Here is a 20,863-nt window from a genome sequence, read left to right on the forward strand (position 1 = left end):
TTCTCCTTTTTCTCACATTTTTTTTCTTTTTTTCTTTCTTTTTATTTTTCTCCTTTTTTTCATTTGTGTGAACTAGCAAACACAAATACAAGTGTGAACTATAAAATATAAATACAAAGGATAACTATAACATACAAATACAAGTGAAAACTATAAAATACAAATATAAATGCGAACTATAACATATAGATACAAGTGTGAACTATCATTTGTATTTTTTAATTATTGAAAAGGAACGATTGATTTTCTTTTTACGAATACTTGTTTGTATTTATTGATACGAGTTGTATTTATTGATACAAATAAATACAATTTAATTTTTTATAAAAATACAATATATACAAATACTATATGTATTTGTATTTTTAAAATCATTGGTTTCATTTGTTTGTAATTGTATTTGTATCAAGTGATATTTATTTATTTATAAATATGAATAATAATTTTGACATACAAATACAAAACGGTACATTTGTATCAAATGATACATTGCATATTTATATATTTTAGAATCAAGAAAATACAATTAATGCATTTACTTGTTTGTATACAAATACAAATGATAAATTGTACATAATCACGGATAAATACAATATGCAATCAACTTACAAATACAAATACAAAATAATTCTTTAAAAAATAAAAAGACATCTACGAAAATAGAATACAAATACAAATATAATCTAAATATACAAACACAATAAAATCATAATACAAATATAATTCAATATAATATACAGTCAATTATAAAATACAAATACAAAACAGTTCTTTAAAATACAAGTGTGAATTATATAAAATATAAATGATGGTGCGAACTAACAAATACAAATACAAGTGCGAACTATAAAATACAAATATAAACGCGAACTACAAAATACAAATACAAGTGTGAACTTTAAAATACAAATACAAATACAAATACAGTTGTATCAATGAATATAAAAATATAAAGGATGGCGTGACTACAAATAGATAAACAATTATGGTATTTACGTTATCATCAATGACTTGTGCTCGAGTAGTTATATTTTTTAAAAATACAAAAAAATATAAAATAGAACAAAAAAATGATAAAGAAAATAAGTACAAAAAAAGAAAAGAAAGAGAGAGAAAAATATATAAAAAAATAGGAAAAATTAGAAAAAAAATAAAAACCGAGGAAAACACGAAAAAGAAAAAAATATAAAAAAAATAAAAAAGAAAAAAAATGGTAGTGTTTTTGGCAAGACTAAATATGTAGTGTATTTATGTTTTTATGAATACAAACCACTGAGTAAAAGTGAATACAACGGCTGTAAATCGAATACAACAGCTAAATGGTACTGTATTTATATTTTATATGAATACAGACTATTGATAAAATGGAATACAGTGGGCGTAAATTGAATACAACGGCTATAAATGGTAATTATGTAAAATATGGCTATGAAAAGTGAGTTTTCCAGCAAAATGTGGCTATTTTTGAAAGATTCCCTTTAAAGTATTGGATTAAAATATTGGATTTTGATGGGTTGAAGGGTTCAGCTAGGGGTGTCAAGTGGGTCGGGCCGGACCTAGTACCTAACACGGCCCGATTTGACCCGGCCTGGTAAGCCCTAGGGCTTTAGGGTTCCGGGTCCCGGGCCGGTTATTTTGTTAAAATGGGCTCGGTTAACCCGGTCTGGACCAAGCCCGGTCCAGGCCCGCCGGTTAACCAGCCCGGCCCGGCCCGAAAATTTTTTTAAAAAAAAGATATTTTGGATTTTGGGCCAAACGGCTAGTTTGGGCCCATTTATTAAAAAAAAAAAAAAAAAACTTTAAAAAATATTTTTTAATCCCAAAAAAAAAAATCTATAAATACCCTACAACTTCAAATCATTTTTCACACAATTTTTCACCCTCTCAAATCTCATTCTCTCTCAAATCTCAATTTTCAATTCTCAAATATTCAATATATTTAATTTCTTAAAGTGTTCACTTTAATTTTTTAATTTTTCGTGTACAAAGTACGAGCGAAAGTTTCTAAAGTCGCAATCTTTGGATACTTCCAAAATTTGGTATTGTCGTTTCATCTTTTACGTTTAATTTTTATTTATTGTATTAATTGTTTAATATTTAATTTTATTATATTTGTGTATTTTGAATATTTTTAGTTTAATTTAATTTATATTATGGATAAATTAAGAAACCTCGCTACTAAAGGTGTTAAAATTTTTTGTCCCGGAAGCGGTAGTGGTAGTAAAAAGCGAATTACTAGCGGTAGAGGTAGTTCAAGTAGTAGATATACCCGTGTGCCTTCGCCTCCGGTACCGCTTGGTACACCTTTTGAGGAAGAAATAGGTGTAGGTGCTCACGATATGGATTATGTAGAAGCTCAGGAAAATTACGGTATAGAAGAAGAAAATGAAGTAGATGCGGTTAATTTAGACGAAGATAATAAAAATATTGTTGAGACACCCACAGTAGGAGATGCTAACGTTAGATCTGAATCAGTTAATCTCCCTTCCCGTCCTCCCAGTGCCCCAAAACCTCGTAAAAGAACTAGTATTGCATGACAATTTTTTGAACGTATATCAGATATTGAGGTGCAATGCAATATTTGTCAACAAATATATAAGCATAGAAGTGAAAGCAAGCAAGGGGTACGGGTACGTTAATGAGACATGTAGCTGAAGATCACAAAAGATAGTTAAATATTGCAAAAGGTGGTGGGGATTTTGGTGGGTCAACGCAAACTAGAATGAACCCAGCAAACGGTCACGTAGCGAAGAAGTATAATAAATTGAGGGACAAGGAAGAAATAACTAAAATGGTAGTTGTGGGTTGTTTGCCTTTTAGTTTTCCTTCTTCTGATGCTTTTATTCGTTATATACAAGCAATTTATAATCCTATATTTAATGGTATTCCTAGAACTACTTGTCGGTTTGATATTTTTAGACTCCATTCACAATATTATTTTTATTTATCAACATTATTAAAAAATATTCAATGTAGATTGTCCCTAACTTCTGATCTTGGTCGTGCTGTAAATAAAAATGATTATTTAACCGTTACTTGTCATTGGATGGATAGTAATTTTGTATTCTTGCTTTTTTATATGATGAAGATCGTAAACATACTGGACAATTTATTGCTGATTCTATTGTTAAAATTGCCGGATATTATGGTATCGAAAATAAAATTTTATGTATTGCTTTTGATAATGCTTATAACAACAAGACTGCTATAACAAAAATAAAATCTACGCTATCTCCGCCCTTGCCTGAAATTTTTTATATTAAGTGTGCATGTTATATATATAATTTAATTGTAAAAGATGGTCTTGACTTTTTTTAGCTTTATATTGAAAAAATTCGTCTTGCCGTTGGTTTTATTCAAGGAAATAATCGTAAATCGAGAATTAGAGAATTTAAAGTTAAATGTCAAGAAAATGGACTTACACCGATTTTGATGCCTGAGGAAATTGATACTAGATGGAATTATACGTATGAATTTTTAAAAACTTGTTATAAATATAGAATTCCTATTACACTAGCTTTTAACCAACATTGCGGTTCATTTGCTGGTTCTGCTGATTGCATGCTACATAATTCTGATTGGGTTGTAATTAATGATCTTGTTAAGTTTTTAGAAAAAATTTATGTAGCTACGGTTGAATTTTTCGGTGCTTATTATCCTACTGTTTGTAATATTTTGGCATATATAGCCGATATTTCTGGTTTGCTCAAAGAATATAAAAATAAAGAAGGTTATAAAGAAGCTGTTGGCGCCATGTTTACGAAATTTAAAAAATATTTTTTTTCGATTCCCCCTATTTACTTGGTTGGTGCTATGCTAAATCCGTGCATGAAATATAATCATATGTGTCACTTTAGTGCTCTTATTTATGTGTCACTTTATTACTCTTATTTATACTAACTTAGAAATAAATACTAACCATGGTTCTGAACAAGTACAACCTGATTTGTGGATGGCTACGGCTGATGCAAAGGATTACATAGAAAAATTATATAATCACTATGCTGATTTATTTGATTTAGCCGTACCTACAAATATCACTCCAACTGTCGCTCCTCATCCTCCCGATAAGCCATCATCTTCTAAAAGGCCGGCACATAGTGGTTTTTCTGATTCGTTTTATGATTTAAATTGTTGGAACAGTGTTGATGAGAGAACTTACACATCAACTTATCAGGAATAGCTAAAATATTATCTTCGGACGGCACCAGAGGATCGCAGACGACGGATCAACACGTTGGATTGGTGGAGGAGTAATGAAACACAATATCATGTGCTTTTAAGATTAGCTAGAGATATCTTGAATGTTCCAATGTCAACCGTTGCATCAGAGAGCGCCTTTAGTCAGGGACGACAGCAGCTTGGAGATAACCGACACTCATTGGGAAGCAATGCAATGAATGTTCTAGTTTGCCTCAGAGATTGGATTAGAGTGGAAAGAAGAAACCAAGGAATGGAATCGGGGCCGAGCGACGAGCTGAAACTTGAAGAAATTATGACTTCACGGGAGAACTCCGCAGAATCAAGTCCAATGCATGGTTTTGCCCCCGTTGACTTCGACTATCATATGCAAGTTCCCATTAATATTAACATGAATGAGTTGGAAAAAATGATGCATAATTTATAGATTTTTCATTTATGTAATTTATAAATTTTGGATCATTTTGAAATCAATAAAATTTCCCAAATTCATTCACTCCTCAGTCCTTGTTTTTTTATTTTTTTTCATTTAACGATTTAAAATTTTAAATTGAATTTCTAGTTTTCTACTTTAAATTAAAAACTTACTTCTAATATATTATTAATTTACTATCAAATATTATTAATTTATTATATTAAGTAGCATATGTTTTGTATATTTGTCCATATATCTTCTATAGAAGTGTATATTTAACGTATACATGTGTATATGTTTTATAAATTAGTATATAAGTATATCTATATATATATTGTAATGTATATATAATGTAGTATATTTTATAAGTAGTAGTATATATACATTGAATGGTGTGTATACACGTGTATATATCTTCTATAGAAGTGTATATTTAACATATACATGTGTATATGTTTTATAGATTAGTATATAAGTATATCTATATATACTGTAATGTATATATAATGTAGTATATTTTATAAGTAGTAGTATATATACATTGAATGGTGCGTATACATAGAATAGTGTGTATATATGTGAATAGATCTTCTATAGACGTGTATATTTAATGTATACATGTGTATATGTTTTATAAATTAGTATATAACTATACAAATATATATTGTAATGCATATATATTATAGTATATTTCATTTAAAGTATTACATATACATAGAATAGAGTGTATATATGTGAATGGATCTTCTATAGATGTGTATATTTAACGTATACATGTGTATATATTTTATAAATTAGTATATAACTATACAAATATATATTGTAATGTATATAAATTATAGTATATTTGATTTAAAATATTACATATACATAGAATAGAGTGTATATATGTGAATGGATCTTCTATAGACGTGTATATTTAACGTATACATGTGTATATATTTTATAAATTAGTATATAACTATACAAATATATATTGTAATGTATATATATTGTAGTATATCTATTACATATACATAGAATAGAGTGTATATATGTGAATAGATCTTCCATAGACGTGTATATTTAATGTATACATGTGTATATGTTTCATAAATTAGTATATAACTATACAAATATATATTGTAATGTATATATATTATAGTATATTTGATTTAAAGTATTACATATACATAGAATAGAGTGTATATATGTGAATAGATCTTCCATAGACGTGTATATTTAATGTATACATGTGTATATGTTTCATAAATTAGTATATAACTATACAAATATATATTGTAATGTATATATATTATAGTATATTTGATTTAAAGTATTACATATACGTAGAATAGAGTGTATATATGTGAATAGATCTTCTATAGACGTGTATATTTAACGTATAAATTACTTTATGTTTTATAAATTAATATATATATTGTAGTATATACTTTTTTTAAAGCAGTACATATATATTGAATGGTGCGTATATATGTGTATATATCTTCTATAGACGTATATCTTTAAAGTATACAAGCGTATATGTTTTATAAATTAGTATGTAACTATATATATATACATATTGTTGTATATATATATATGTATATTGTAGTATATATTTTATTTAAAGTAGTACATATATATTGAATTGTGCATATATATGTGTATATATCTTCTAAAGTAGTATATATTTAACGTATACATGTGTATATGTTTTATAAATTAGTATATATATATATATATATATATATATATATTGTAGTGTATATATATATATATTATACTATTATAGCATATGTTTTATTTAAAATAGTACGTATAGTCATATATAATTATATATTGAATGGTACGTATATATGTGTAATTGTTCATATATTTTTTTAAAAATATATATTGTATATTGGAGTGAGTGTATATAGTGTATATTGGATTATTTATTTATTTTTTAACCGGGTTTGACCGGATTTTAGTGGGTTTGATCGGGTTGGGTTAAGTGGGCCGGGTTAGGGTGAGTTTTATTTTTTTTACTGTTTGGCCCGGGCCGATCCGGTTAACGTCAAAACCGGCCCTCAACCCGATTAAAATGGAAGGGCCTGTTCCAGCCCGGCCCGTTTGACACCTTTAGGTTCAGCTAACAAAAGGCTAAATAGAAGTATTCACTTTATAAACCAAATCAAATACAACGATCCACCAAGTTATTTTGCCTATAAGTTGCTTTTGCTTTTCCACCTCAACTATTTTTAACTCCTATTTATTTTCATCTACAACTGCTTAAATTTTAAGTTCAAACAAATCCATTTCATTTTATAAGATCCTCTTGTAAACGACAGTTCTAACAGTAATATGATATATGAAAAAAGAAATCTTTTATACAAATGTTGTATTCGATAATTGCCATTTGCCGTCAAAAAAGATAACCAAGGATTGCCATTAAATATTATCTCTGACACATAATTACTAATGAGAGAATTTGTTTTTGCCATGAGCGAGTTCCTTATCACACACAAAAGCTCTCTTTTGTATAGCATGTCACCAGCAAAACATTATTCGCATTTAATATTTACATTAGATAAATAATTGATATATATGTGTATAACAAATTATCATCACATGGTGTGTAATTTTTATTTAAACTTTTAATTATTAACATTAAATCATTTAATTTGACATAAACAATAAGTGTAAGTGGATATTATTGTTACCAAGGATGGAAAGTTGAGTGATTTACCAAGAGGTAAACAAAATTTTACCAAGTTTCTATGCTCCACTAAATCAACAACACATTTGCTTATTAGTTTCCATCTTATAATCATAATCCTTATATTTATCAAATTTCTCTTCTCAATATAAATACAAAATTCGCATAAAAGTTACTGAATTTCTGAAAACCTTCATCCAACTCCTTAAATTCGCTTCCCGACTAAATAGCTAAAAAAAGTATTAATATGATGTAGTGAATGAGATTATTATTTTTGAGATCACAATTTTAAGCTTTGAATACCGAAGAATCCTTAGTAAAAATAGATTCGCCTTATCACAAATATAAATTAGCGGACTCTAATACCTGGCAGAAAAAGAGGGAAAGATGGTGGGTTATATATTTAAATTGGCATGCTTTGTTTGTCCCCCTCTCTTTGCTCATCCTGCTGCTTCAATCATTCCAATTCCAACTCACACACACACAGCTCTTTTTCTTCTTCCAGCTAATAGTAACAAACTGCTACGACTTCATCTCTACTAGTCAACAATTCACTTCCTCCAACATTCGCCGCCGGAATCTGACGTAATGTCTCCGCGTGGCTGACTCATTCTAACAAAGCCGCCTTTCTTTCTTTTTTTTTTTTCTTTTACTTTTGACGTTTGCTTTCTATTTCATTTTTATTGACCTTTTCCTTTGTTCAAGTTGTACTACTAAATATTGTCTTTCATTTACTTTATTCTAATTGATTGAAAGTGAAGAAAAGGATACAAAAAAATAATAATAATTAAAAAAAAGAAAAGAAATGTATGGGGTGGCTCCGCCCAAAAGTTCTGATTCCGGCGGTGGTGCTGCCAATCAGGCCGCCTTTCTCCGGACTTATCAGGCATGGAAAGGCAGCAATGTAACTAACTTCACCTTTTCCCTCTGCTTTTTTATTTTTATTATTTTTTAATTTTGTTTGATACAATATGTTGATTTCAGAAGATCTCAGATTTAATTTCTTTTGCAAGTTCATATTTGTTAATCAGGAGCTCAACGATTGGATTATGTATATCAAATTTGATTAATTTGTAATTATTTCCTTTATTGTTTTGTATTTTTAACTGCTTGACATGGTTGAATAGCTATAATAAGTATTATTGATTTGTTTAAACTTTTGCCTGCTGAATTTAGCTTTTAATACTTGATACTTGTGGAGTTATTTTTGTAATAGCTTTAGAATGACGGAGAAGGTTGACAGATAGATAGTTGTTGATTGCACCTCTGATTGTTGTCCTTTTGAAGGGAGTGTTTTAAGAGTATTGGTTTTATGGCTTCTAAGCTGCACTTCACCAAGTGCCGATCGCGTTATAGCCTCTGTTGAGTCATAGCCACAACTTTGAACTCTCTATCTGCTGTAAAGTTTCTTTTAGAGGTCGGCATGGAGCGGAGTTTAGTGGATGTAGTGTCATTTGGTTCAAAGATAAGATTATTCAGTCAGTTGTAAGTGAAAATATGAGAAAAGTTTTGGAAATGCAACTAATTTTTCTCTCAAAATAGCTGTTGCTATGATATAAACTGGGCAGATTGCTGTAGTTTAAAGGGTTTAGTGTTCATTGGACTCTGAAGTGCGGGAACTATTTGGTGGCAAAGATTTGTGTTTTAGTGTAGGTAAAGGTTTTGTAGTTGATGCTAAATAGGAGGATTCTCTCTGAAGGAAACAAAAGTAGCAATAATTGCGATGAGATCCCTTAGTCATCTCTCACAACTACCTACCATAATTTCATGAACTGCTGTAAAATTGACTCTAATACAAAGTAACAGTTTCACGAATTTTCTGCAAATATGGCAATGAGGTAAATACCAAGCACCTTTAAGACGAAACCCCAAAAAGAAAGTAAAATTGAAGCAGATAATTAAAGCAGAAACCAATACACTTCATTAGAGCTCTACAACGCTTTGAGATGCCTCAAAATTCTAGTTGCCGATAAAAAGAAGCAATTTAATGTACTTTTGACAAGCTCTTCAAGTTAGATTTATTATGCTTAATTTTGACACTTCTTTGCAATAACAAAGCTTCTTAAAGTGTACATTGTAGTTGTGCATACTTTCTCTTGACATTATTGCCTCTTGACTGTGCAGAAATTTATTCTTCAAGGAAGGTTCATCTTTGGACCTGATGTCAGGTCGCTCTTTATGACTATCTTCCTTATCGTTGCCCCAGTTGCTGTTTTTTGTGTCTTTGTTGCAAGGAAAATGGTGGATGACTTTGCTGGTGACTGGGGTTGGTCAATCATAGTTGTACCTGTTGTTTTCTCAGTATATGTAAGTGTTTATTTTTTTTGCTTCCACTGACTACATGATTTGGATTTTTCTTGTGTTTAATATTTCCTGATTAAGAATCATACAGGAATTTCTTCTAAAATGAGCAAATTTATTGGATTGGTTTATTAATAATCTTTTTTCGTTTTTACTTTGCGCCATCAATTCCATAATATGGAATAATGGAACAATTCCTTTATATTTATAGAGATTGGGAACATAGTTCATATGGATACAGTATGTCTTGCTTGGGCTGCTTTATGAAGTATCTAACCCGTAATAGTTGGATGGCTGTGTTGTCCTTATTAATACCATTATGTCAAATCATTCTAGAAACTTGACTACTTCCCTAATAGTTTGACTACCTGTCCCTTGGCAAATGTTGTGTATTTCACGCCAGCTCTTTCTTTTTCCTGTCACATGATTTTCATTTAATTTGGGATTGGATGACGAAGTGAGTAGTTTTGGAACTGATAGGTGATGAATATCTTTATTTTGCACCAGTAGCTGGAGCAGACGTGGTTATATATGGCAGAACGCATTTGTGATTGTGATGATTTAAGAATTCTAATTTTGATTGTAACGGATATTCGGCATTTATCCACTTTGTACCTCAGAGGCATTTTAAAGTAAGAATTCTATCCGAAGATATTGCCAAGGACTTGGCTCTTTTGAAAATGCCCTTATATAGAAAAGTGTTGGTTCGATCAATATGTCAGACGCATCTACTCAAAACAAGGGGTTGAATATGTCGTGGCCAGACAGTTTATATTTTGAAGATGTGTTGGGTTTGAAATATTTAGTTCATGTTCTGCCAGCTTTTCAGGTTGCACAAACATTGCCCTTAAGAGGATGTTGTTTTGTAAAGAGTGTTTACTGGACTCTATTGCAATTGTGGATTAACAACTGAATTCTTCTGAGCAAGAAGGAAATCGTATATCCAAACAAAGTGAAAGCTCTCTTACAGAGAGCATGATGGATCTTGAATTGTCGCAGTGTAATTAGAAGCTAGGGAGGAGAGAGCTGATAGTTTTTGGCCCCATATGGTAAACAAGGTTTATCCTTTGCTAAGCTAGGAAGGGAATAGTCACTTATATTTCAGAAGGTAGAGCAGTGGTGTGATCCTTGTGCAAATCCATATATAGAAGTTGCTGATAAGTTGGGAGAATCAAGCTGGTCTGCAACTGCAATGGAGATTATAGTGTTGAGGTTTTTTAAAAACAATGTAGATTGTGTAGTGGCATCTTTGGAGTAAACTGCCACTGCTAATTTCTGATGACAAAATAAATAAGACGTACACATCTTTACTTATCTGGGTCAATGCTCTCCATCTAAAGTTAGCTTTGAAGATCTTTAGAGATGGGGCATTGTATGAAGACCAATGAGAATTCTTATTGTGAAGACCTTGTTCTTCGGTGAACTGGCAGGAGTTAAGAAAAAAAAATTCCTTCTTTCTCTTCTTTAGTTTTAGAAGACGAACATATTGATGACCAGCAGTTTTAAAAGTTTGTACTTCATTCGCAAAGAATGACACTTGAGAGATGCTTGACCAGTTAACTTGGGTGAATGATATTTGGAAAGAGATTCAACTAATTCCATGATGACCTATGGAGTCTGTAGAAGAAGAATTACAGTTAAAGATTCACTTTATTGGAGAAAAAAAATCCTTGTCTTTAACTAGACACATAAAAAGCTTATGCCCAAAACTTGAAATTATAATATGTATCTTATATGTGGTTCAATTTTAGCTACCAGGAATGTGCCAGATTTCATTGCGCTTTCTCTGTGCAGATTTCCTATAATTGGAATTGTCTTTCCTTCCTTGATCTTTTACTGTGTTGGCCATACCGTAGTGCTTCGGTGGTACTTGCCTTTTATTAGCTTTCTATAAGGAGTGCATTGGACTTCTGTAAAAGCATTATTTCTTTAAAAAAAAAAAAAAGAACTTCTGTAAAAGCATTACTCATTGCATCTCGTCTTGTTTTTACACTAGTCAGTTCATCATTGAAATTTTGAAGCTCTTGAATATTCTCTACCGTACAAGGGAGTGAAACCAGTTTCTTTCAGTCTTATGTTTACTTTTTAGATATCACATGAAGGCGGACCTTTGTTTTCCCGTAGTAAACTATGTGGCAGATTACCTTCTAAATTCTTAGTAAGGAGAAAAAGTTTGTAATGTTTCAAGTTGACGTTTTTAAATAAATGAACAATTAAATGGGTAGTTTTACTGTATCTTTTACTTTACAGATAATGCGTAATTTAAACTCTTACCATAGTATAAGAGTTTATTTTCTCATAGAGGAGTTCTAACTAGTAATTTGGTAATCAAAGAATAAAGCTCTAAGAGGCAAGTTGTTGTTATGCATGAATATGGTGATATCTTTCCCTATGCCATTTTAAAGTTAGATGGATTTTCAAAATCACCATTTACATGATGGAATATAATCATCATTTTTCTTTAAAGGTCTTAGTGCTTCTTCTACTGACATCTGGAAGAGATCCTGGTATAATTCCTCGCAACCTTCATCCTCCAGAACCAGAGAACTTTGAAGGGAGTGCTCTAGCTGGACCTGGTCAAACTCCGCAATTACGTTTACCCCGCATTAAGGATGTGAATGTCAATGGAATAACTGTGAAGACCAAATATTGTGATACCTGCATGTTGTACAGGCCTCCACGTTGTTCACACTGTTCAATTTGTAACAACTGCGTGGAACGTTTCGACCATCACTGCCCCTGGGTCGGACAATGTATTGGATTGGTGAGTATCTCATTTTAAATACTAACATCTTCTTTTACCATTAAAAGCTGTCGAAAAGAAATGCTTTTTCAGTTAAGTGATCCAACAATGAATTCATGGCACCTCCCTTAATTTATCCTCTCAATCCATGGTAATTTGTAGTATACCGTGGCGGTCATTGATACTCCCTCCGTTCACTTTTACTTGTCCACTATTCCAAATATAGATTTTCACTTTTAACATATATCAAGAAAGACAATTATTTTTGTCCAAGTTTTATCCATAGCAGTAATTACTTATTCCTCAGATCATTTTTCAAGATTTAATACTAAACATCAGTTAATATGGGTACTACGGTAAAATACTCATGTCAATAATTGTTTCTTAAGGGGCGTGCAAAGTTCAAAGTGGACAAGTAAAAGTCAGCGGAGGGTGTATATTTTTGTTCTGAATTAGTTTGCAGTATGAAGGTGTATTGCATATTTCCTTTTTCCTTTAATTATTAAACTTCTCAGGCTGTGGCATAATCTGCACTTCCGCATGCACATCTAAGCTCGTCTTAATGAGAAACCCTGTACTGCATAGCTGGTCAATCGCATGCCTTTCCCACAAGAAACTTCTGCCATTTATGTTTTCTTTTTCTTCCTTTTTCCTAAATCCATAAAACGTCACTCTTAACATATTTCTGGATAATATGTTACTTCCTCTCTAACTTTTTAAGTTAATACAGCGCATAAAGGAGCGTTCACTTTGTCCATTATGTTTTTCATCCATGCACTCGTCAGGCTTATGGTGGTACTGGTCAAATGTTGAGTAATGTGATTCGTTTAAATTCTTTATAGCTAATATTGCCAATCTTACAATGGTATGTTTTGCTCAAGTATTAACAACAAAGCAGATTTGATATTTTTCGTTGCACTGAGAATTTTTGTAACAAAACGGGCGTGTTAATTTTGTGTTAATTTTTAATGTATTAATCCAATAAACATTTGTCTTTCCAGAATGAGTGGATTTTGCTGGAGGATGCTCCTCTTTTTATTTCATTAATTCATTTAACGAAATCTTTTAAGACAAGACTTTTCTGATTGTGATGATTGGTAAATTTCCCTTTTATCTTAACCCATTGAGAGAATCTTGCTCTTGAACCTGTGATTTTGGCAGTACCGTTGAGACATATCTTGGAAGTCAGGTTTTATAGTTTTACTTCCAGACATTATGCTGGTCACAGCAAAGGCTTACTTCCATGATGCTTGAGCTTTCACAGATAGTTTCTGTAATGTTAGTGCCATAACTTTCTAATTCTAACCATATTATGTTGGTTGGTGCAGAGGAATTACCGTTTCTTCTTCATGTTCGTCTTTTCAACAACCCTTCTTTGCATATACGTGCATGGCTTTTGCTGGGTCTATATTAAAAGGATCATGGATGGTGAACAGACGTCAATCTTGAAAGCAATGTCCAAGACTCCTGCTTCTATTGTGCTAATCATTTATACATTTATATCAGTTTGGTTTGTTGGTGGCTTGACTGTCTTCCATCTGTATCTTATTGGCACAAATCAGGTATTGTTAGGTTCTTTAAATTTAACCCCTTCTTTTTCCTATTCTAAGAGTCAAACTTACCCTCATGCTCTAGTTCTCTATCATGTCGATGGCCTCCCAATTTCGGGGATTGGAGTACAACCTCTTTTGACATTTGAATCTTCTGTGTGCTTGCAGTCAACATATGAGAATTTCAGATATCGATATGATCAGAGGGTCAACCCTTTTAACAAAGGTGTACTACACAACTTCCTAGAGATATTCTGCACTAGTATACCTCCTTCCAAGAACAACTTCAGGGCCAAAGTGGCAAGAGAACCTGGAATACCACCTCGCGAAGTTGGAGGTGGTTTTGTTAGTCCAAACTTGGAGAAAACAATGAGTGATTTAGAACGGGGGAGGAAACCTTCTTGGCATGAACAAGGGACAGGAGCAAATGAATTTGAAGGACAAACTAGACATGATAATCAGTTAGATAAGGACGAAGAGCTTAGTGGTGCCACATTGCCAGATGGGCGTAGTATACTACATCCGAGGCGCTCTAGTTGGGGAAGAAGAAGTGGAACCTTGGAAATACCACCTGATGTAGTTGCTATGGCATCTGAAATTGGAGACTCAAATAGGATAACTGTCAGCAGTGGCGCTTTCTCAGCTGAAAATCAGCAATAGTGAGTGTTGTTTTAAGCTATTGTAAAAGAACTGACAATTGTAAAGATCATTAGCCAATGGTGATACAGTTTATGGGTGGGATCAGCTATGAAGTTGACCTTCCACCAGGCTTCTTTGTTTGTATATTATTTTTTCTCTTTTTTCTTTTTCTTTTTTTGGGGCTTTAATTCTCTTATCCTGTGTGAAGGCGATCGAAATTCTTTGCAATGTGTTTATTTTGCCAAGGATGCTAAGGAATCATTCTTGCTGTTCAAGGTGTCCCTGTATGCCAATTTCTCATATCATCAAGTTCCTCTTATGTTTCCCATCTATTTTCTCTTTTGCACAGTTGAGTTATTTTATTACGTATATATATAAAAGTTATTCCAGACCAGAATAAATATCACAACAATCAATTTCATTAAGCAGTATGATGTTGCCAGTTGATAGTGCCAAGAATTGGGATGTAGATGTACCATGTATCAGTGGCCTTGCTCATGAAGGGGAGGAATTAAGATAGATAAAAATGAGAGCATCTCTTTGCATTTAGTAATTAATAACATAAGTAACATCACATGAACTGTATTGAGCAACAAAAATTTTTTACTTCATTTTCTTTCAGAAATGTTTGAAGGAATCAAAAAAGATTATCGAGTCCATTTTATAAGGCCAATCTTTGTTCAATGCATGCTCTGAAACCGTTTCGTTATGATCATGCTCATCTCCATGTATCGTTGTGCACAGTGACTTAAACAATTAGATTCACTGGAGCTGAACTTGCTTCCAGGAGTACCGGTCACACATTTGTCCCAGCAGGAACTTGTAAGCTTTGCAACTACTTCATTGACCATGGCCCTTTGTTTCTCTTGCTGCGTAAAGGAAGAAATCAAGTGCAAATATTAGAAAGCTGCCGACATAAGGAAAAGCAGACAGCAACATGTCAACCGAAAACTGGCATCTTGTTGAACTTAAATACAAGTTGGGGGCAACGACATCAAATCAAGCAGCTACGCCATGAATATCTTCTTCCAACACAACTAAAGACGTAACACTGGTGGAGCATTACTTGACATCACAAAACACTGCAGATATGATAAGACGCGGTGTAACACCCCAACTTAGGAAGGAGTCCCACATCGGCAAAACATAGGAGGGATGCTGGGTAATAAGTAAGCAAGCCTTACTCCCTAGTGACGCGTTTTAAAACAGTGCGGGCCTGGGCCCAAAGCAAACAATATCACTAGTGGGTTGGGCAGAGACAGGGGTCTCTCGGGCCTTCGTGGTTCGGGATGCCCGTCGCGGCCAGAGCCTCGGCTCGGGTCGTGACAGAATGGTATCAGAGCCGCTCCTGTGTCGTCCCTGTCGATGTGGGCCAGAGTTCAAACTGAGTGTAGGAAAATCTCGATAAGGAGGGGCAAACCTCAGTCCTGAGTGTAGGCAAATCCCATTCGGTGGGACAAACCTCAGCGAGGACGCTGAGTTCATAAGGGGGTGTATGTAACACGCTCAAGTCTAATTCCCTAGTGACGCGTTTTAAAACCGTGCGGGCCTGGGCCCAAAGCGGAAATATCACTAGTGGGTTGGGCAGAGACAGGGGTCACTAGGGCACGTTCGGGATGCCTGGCCGCGACGCCTCGGCTCGGGTAGCAAAACCTTAGAATAGTATTATTGGACTATAGAGAGGCTAATTTTTCAAAATGTACATTGACTAGAGATAACATCTAGCAGAGGCTGCAAGTACCACAAAGAAACAATAATGAGAGAGGATCACCTATGTACACCTTTACTTACGTTGGACATCGGTCAATAGATATGATACAGGTGATGAAAGGAAGTGAGATAGGCTAAAATCACAAGAATAAATTTGTGAAAAGCCTTACAATCTCTAAGAATCAAGAACATAACACAGATGGAGTGAAAGATCTGTGTTTGGGGTACCTCTAGTTCGAGACAATTTTTAATTTGATACTTGTTCTGAGTGAAACACACTTGAACATAGTGTAAGTGGATAAAGATGACCAGACAATCAGCCCCAAATATTTTTTGACTGAATAGATGTGATTGACTAATTGATATTGACTAGATCATATAAAGAAAAATCAGCAATAAGATGGTGACTAATTGATATTGACTAGACCATATAAAGAAAATGAGCAATAAGATGTTTTCATCTGTTGTTGCACTAAAAGAACTGCTAACCATAAAAGGGTTGCAAAGGAAAGCTTCCATAGTAAAAGCCAAATCATATATCAATAGGCAAAACATACACAATGTACATATTGAATATGGTTCTCAAGCAGATTCCATTTGATCTACTAAGGTCAAACACAATGGCTGATGGAGTGTTCAAGCACTGAGCTCGTCTGAATCCAGTACTTTTGACATGGAACATAAATTTGTGGGTAAAAATCGACTAAAACTACAACAAATAATATGTCTGAATTTAAAATTTTAAAAAATATAATAAGTTTGAACCCATAAAATTTAAATCCTAATTCCGCCTCTAGTCAAACAAGTAATTGGGAGTTCATAGATCCTCATAAAATTTACTGGGAAAGCTTGGGTCCTGGGATAAAATACCAGTACTGTTCTTCTCATTTCGTCCCCTGTGTATGTGTGATTATATACCTTGAGAACTATTAGTGAAGAGTGCTAAAGAATCATCATATATTGAATATGCATATCCATACCTATTGCATTGTATTGTTCGCTTAAATACAAGGTTGTTTTGATTGTTACTTAAGTTTTATTATACCGTATCATTAGATCCATTGTTAGGTAACTATCGACAAAAGGTCCCATTTTGTGTAACAATCAATTTGGTGTGAAGGCATCATTACCTTTTTCTTTTCCCCATTTTGTCTTTAGTTATTATTTCATAATCCTATTTATCCTTTACACTACCTTTTTATAGCTCTACTCCGTACCCTACTTTTATAGTAAGTCTACATTTGAAATTGTTGACGTGTGACACTATGGAATGACGGGAAACAATACAATCCATCCAAACGTTGTATTAATCATAACTATACAGTACAATACAATCCTATAAAACAATATGTAGCATCCATCCAAGCAGGTGTAAGTCATTCAAATAAGCAATATCCAAAAAGAGGAACATTACTTGAAAGAATAATTACTTGTAAAACAGAGCAGCATCAAAGTATCTATCCAAAACAGAGAATCCTAATACACATGAAATAAAATACCGCGCGGATAGAAAAGCATACATTGAGAAGTTGCTCCAATTCAGCAGACTTTAAGGCTGAAGGATCCATTGCAACTTTGGGGAATCCACCAATGCTATTTTCTACTCTCTCTCTTTTTTTTTTTTTTTAAGAGATTGGTAGATTTCTTGACTTACAAGTTAGTTAAACCCTAACAAAAAATCGATTGAAGCCGACCGGGTTTATATATGAGATGGGCTACAAGTGGATATTACAAATTGGATAGGCCCAGACCCGTTAATTGTACCAACCAAATTGGGAGGGATTATCAACCCATTGTTCTTAGCCGTTACGCTTAAGCGGGTCTTGCACAATTTATCTCGGGATTAGTTGTCCCACCTTCAAACTGAAATAAAAATAATTCTACTTACAATTTTAAGATAATTAATTTTGAGATAATTAATTTTGAAATGAATTGTCTCATATATTTTATCTCAATCAAATACTGAATAAGTTTACCTTAAAATTTATTCGGATATTAATTATCTGTTGTATCAAATGAATCTTAGGTTCATAATATAAATAGTACTATTAACTTATATAGCCGCATATATAAGTTTTAAACTTATATAGCCGCATAATTACTTTCCACATATTGTTTATTTTTTATTTTGATTTTATTCACATATTTATAGGGATAAAGATGGGTACAAATCTTAATTATACTTATATTTTTTTAAATAAGGTGAATTAAATGGTTTTTTTTTCCTTACTGGACTATATTTAGTGTTTAATTATAGTGAAAATTATCCTAAATAGACTTATTACATTATTAATTACAAGTTATAGCAAAATTTTTCAATAATTACTAGACTAAAGAAATAATTAGAAGTTATAGCAACTTTTTTAGAAAAATCTATTTTAATTAAATATTTGAAAATCGATTATCTAATATTTATTATTTATATTATTTTCTTATTTTGAGCTTTTAACATTTATGACTTAACTAAAGATTTGGATAGTTATGGCAAGTTATATTATTGGTATCAATGTCTTTTTTTTTTTTTTTAATAATTAAGTACTAAAGTTGTTCACAACTTAAGGAGTCATATATGATAAATATATTTTTTTTAAAGTTAAGAATTGATGTTTTACTTTTTATTAACTTTAATAATTAACTTAACTTAACTTTAATATTTTTTACTTGGTTTTTATATATGTCAAAAACAGCAGTCTTCATGCTGATAATTAGTATTGTGTCCTATGAGACATTTTTCTTTTTAATCTATCACAAATAGCTATACTTTTTTTGAAATTATCTAACACAACGTTCATATTTTATTGTCAATATTAATAGGTGTTGAGCTACAAAAATTACTATTTTTTTAAAGTTGAAATTGAAATTATGTTTGATGATAAATATAAATTAAGGTTGTTTTGAATTTTTGTGAGGGAGATAAAAATAAAAAAAGTGAAAACAATTAATTTTTTTACTTATTTTTATTTTTTAAAATATAATTTTAAATTTTATTTGAAATTCTCATGATCAAACACCAATTTAAAGTTATATTTAAAATAAAGCGAAAAAGAATTTTTGAAAAAAAAATTCTCATATTCAAACGGCCACTAATGAGGTGATGATTTGTTGAGGCTCGTTGATATAAAGTTCATTCTTTTACTACGAGAAAAAAATTTAAAAATAGACGTGAAACTCTTATCATTGCTCATTCAAAATTACAATTAACGTACTTTATATGAGATGGGCTACAAATGGATATTACAAATTAAACCCTAACAAAAAATCGATTGAAGCCGACCGGGTTTATACATGAGATGGGCTACAAATGGATATTACAAATTGGATAGGCCCAGACCCGTTAATTGTACCAACCAAATTGGGAGGGATTATCAACCCATTGTTCTTATCCATTACGCTTAAGCGGAGTCATTTGCTAAGGCACAATTTATTCTGCGATTTGTTATCCCACCTTCAAGCTGAAATAAAAATAATTCTACTTATAATTTTAAAATAATTAATTTCGAGATAAGTTGTCTCATATATTTTATCTCAACCAAATATTGAATAAATTTACCTTAAAATTTATTTCGATATTAATTATCTGCTGTACCAAATGAATCTTAAGGGTTCATAATATATAGCCGCATATATAAGTTTTAAACTTATATAGCCGCATAATTACTATTCACATATTATTTCTTTTTTATTTTAATTTTATTCACATATTTATAGGGATAAAGATGGGTATAATCTTAATTATATTTATATTTTTTTAAATAAGGTGAATTAAATGGTTCTTTTTTTTTTCCTTACTGGACTATATTTAGTGTTTAATTATATTTCTTAACTAATCATATCCTACTCACAGTACCACAGCCTATCTAATAAGAAAAAGACTAGGTGGGGGCTAAATTGTGAAAAGCCACGAATTAGAACTGGTACTCCCGAAGCAGCTTGCTCATCCCAGTGGTTCCTTGAACATTGCAGTTAGTGTATAATTAATGTATCAATGTTACTCATAAACATTATACATAGATGGATATATAGTGTATAATTGATGAGGAATTAGTATATAATTTATGTATACTCTATATTTATGCCTTATACATTAATTATACACCGATTATATCCTAAATATAGACCTATAGTAATTTCTTTTTATCTTTTTTTTTAAAAATAATATGAATAAAATTTGTATCTATCCTTATCTTTACAAATACGCGAATAGAATCAGAATCCTATAAATACTAAAACCATGTAAATTGGCTAATAAAAATAAACAACATTAAGAAGTTTGTTACAATGGGGTTGTCAAATAAAAATATAATTATTTTGAGTTTATAAATTATATAAGTGGCTATTTGAGTTGTTCTCCTAGAGCTAATTTATGCAAATATGTATCTCTTTTTTAGGTCACCGTTCAATTTGTCAATCCTTTTAGAAGTTGTACAAATATAATTCACGAAAACTTATTCTTCTCGATAATATTGAGGGTCTATCGAAAACAATGTCTCTTCTTTTTAGATAAAGGTAAGTTCACGAAATTATACTGGGTATATTTATATTGTTGTTTTACTGTTCCAGATTGTGTTTGATTTAAATCTAATATTTTTCCTTTACCTCTATTTTTATTTAATATATATTGAGCT

At 31.8% G+C, this 20,863-nt stretch overlaps 2 protein-coding genes across 3 annotated transcripts; one reads left to right on the top strand and one right to left on the bottom strand.

Moving 5' to 3' along the window:
* The first annotated feature begins 7,567 nt into the window (after positions 1–7,567).
* On the top strand, positions 7,568–14,860 carry LOC107862879 (probable protein S-acyltransferase 7). Of its 2 annotated transcripts, none has more exons than XM_016708579.2 (5): positions 7,568–8,199; positions 9,420–9,602; positions 12,064–12,360; positions 13,668–13,901; positions 14,058–14,860. In XM_016708579.2, the coding sequence occupies exons 1-5, from the start codon at positions 8,101–8,103 to the stop codon at positions 14,547–14,549; spliced, it is 1,305 nt and encodes a 434-aa protein (XP_016564065.2). In that variant the 5' UTR covers positions 7,568–8,100; the 3' UTR covers positions 14,550–14,860. The 2 variants fall into 2 exon arrangements, with proteins under 2 accessions (XP_016564065.2, XP_016564066.2); XM_016708580.2 differs by having other exon boundaries at positions 7,653–7,880.
* Positions 14,861–15,046: 186 nt separating this feature from the next.
* Positions 15,047–18,021, bottom strand: LOC107862880 (mitochondrial import inner membrane translocase subunit TIM8). Its single transcript, XM_016708581.2, has 2 exons — positions 17,759–18,021; positions 15,047–15,397 (listed from the first exon to the last, which is right to left on the bottom strand). Exons 1-2 carry the CDS (start codon positions 17,804–17,806, stop codon positions 15,209–15,211), a joined length of 237 nt encoding a protein of 78 aa, XP_016564067.1. The 5' UTR covers positions 17,807–18,021; the 3' UTR covers positions 15,047–15,208.
* Positions 18,022–20,863: the final 2,842 nt, after the last annotated feature.

Source organism: Capsicum annuum, chromosome 3, assembly GCF_002878395.1.
Source record: "Capsicum annuum cultivar UCD-10X-F1 chromosome 3, UCD10Xv1.1, whole genome shotgun sequence".
NCBI classification, from domain to species: domain Eukaryota; kingdom Viridiplantae; phylum Streptophyta; class Magnoliopsida; order Solanales; family Solanaceae; genus Capsicum; species Capsicum annuum.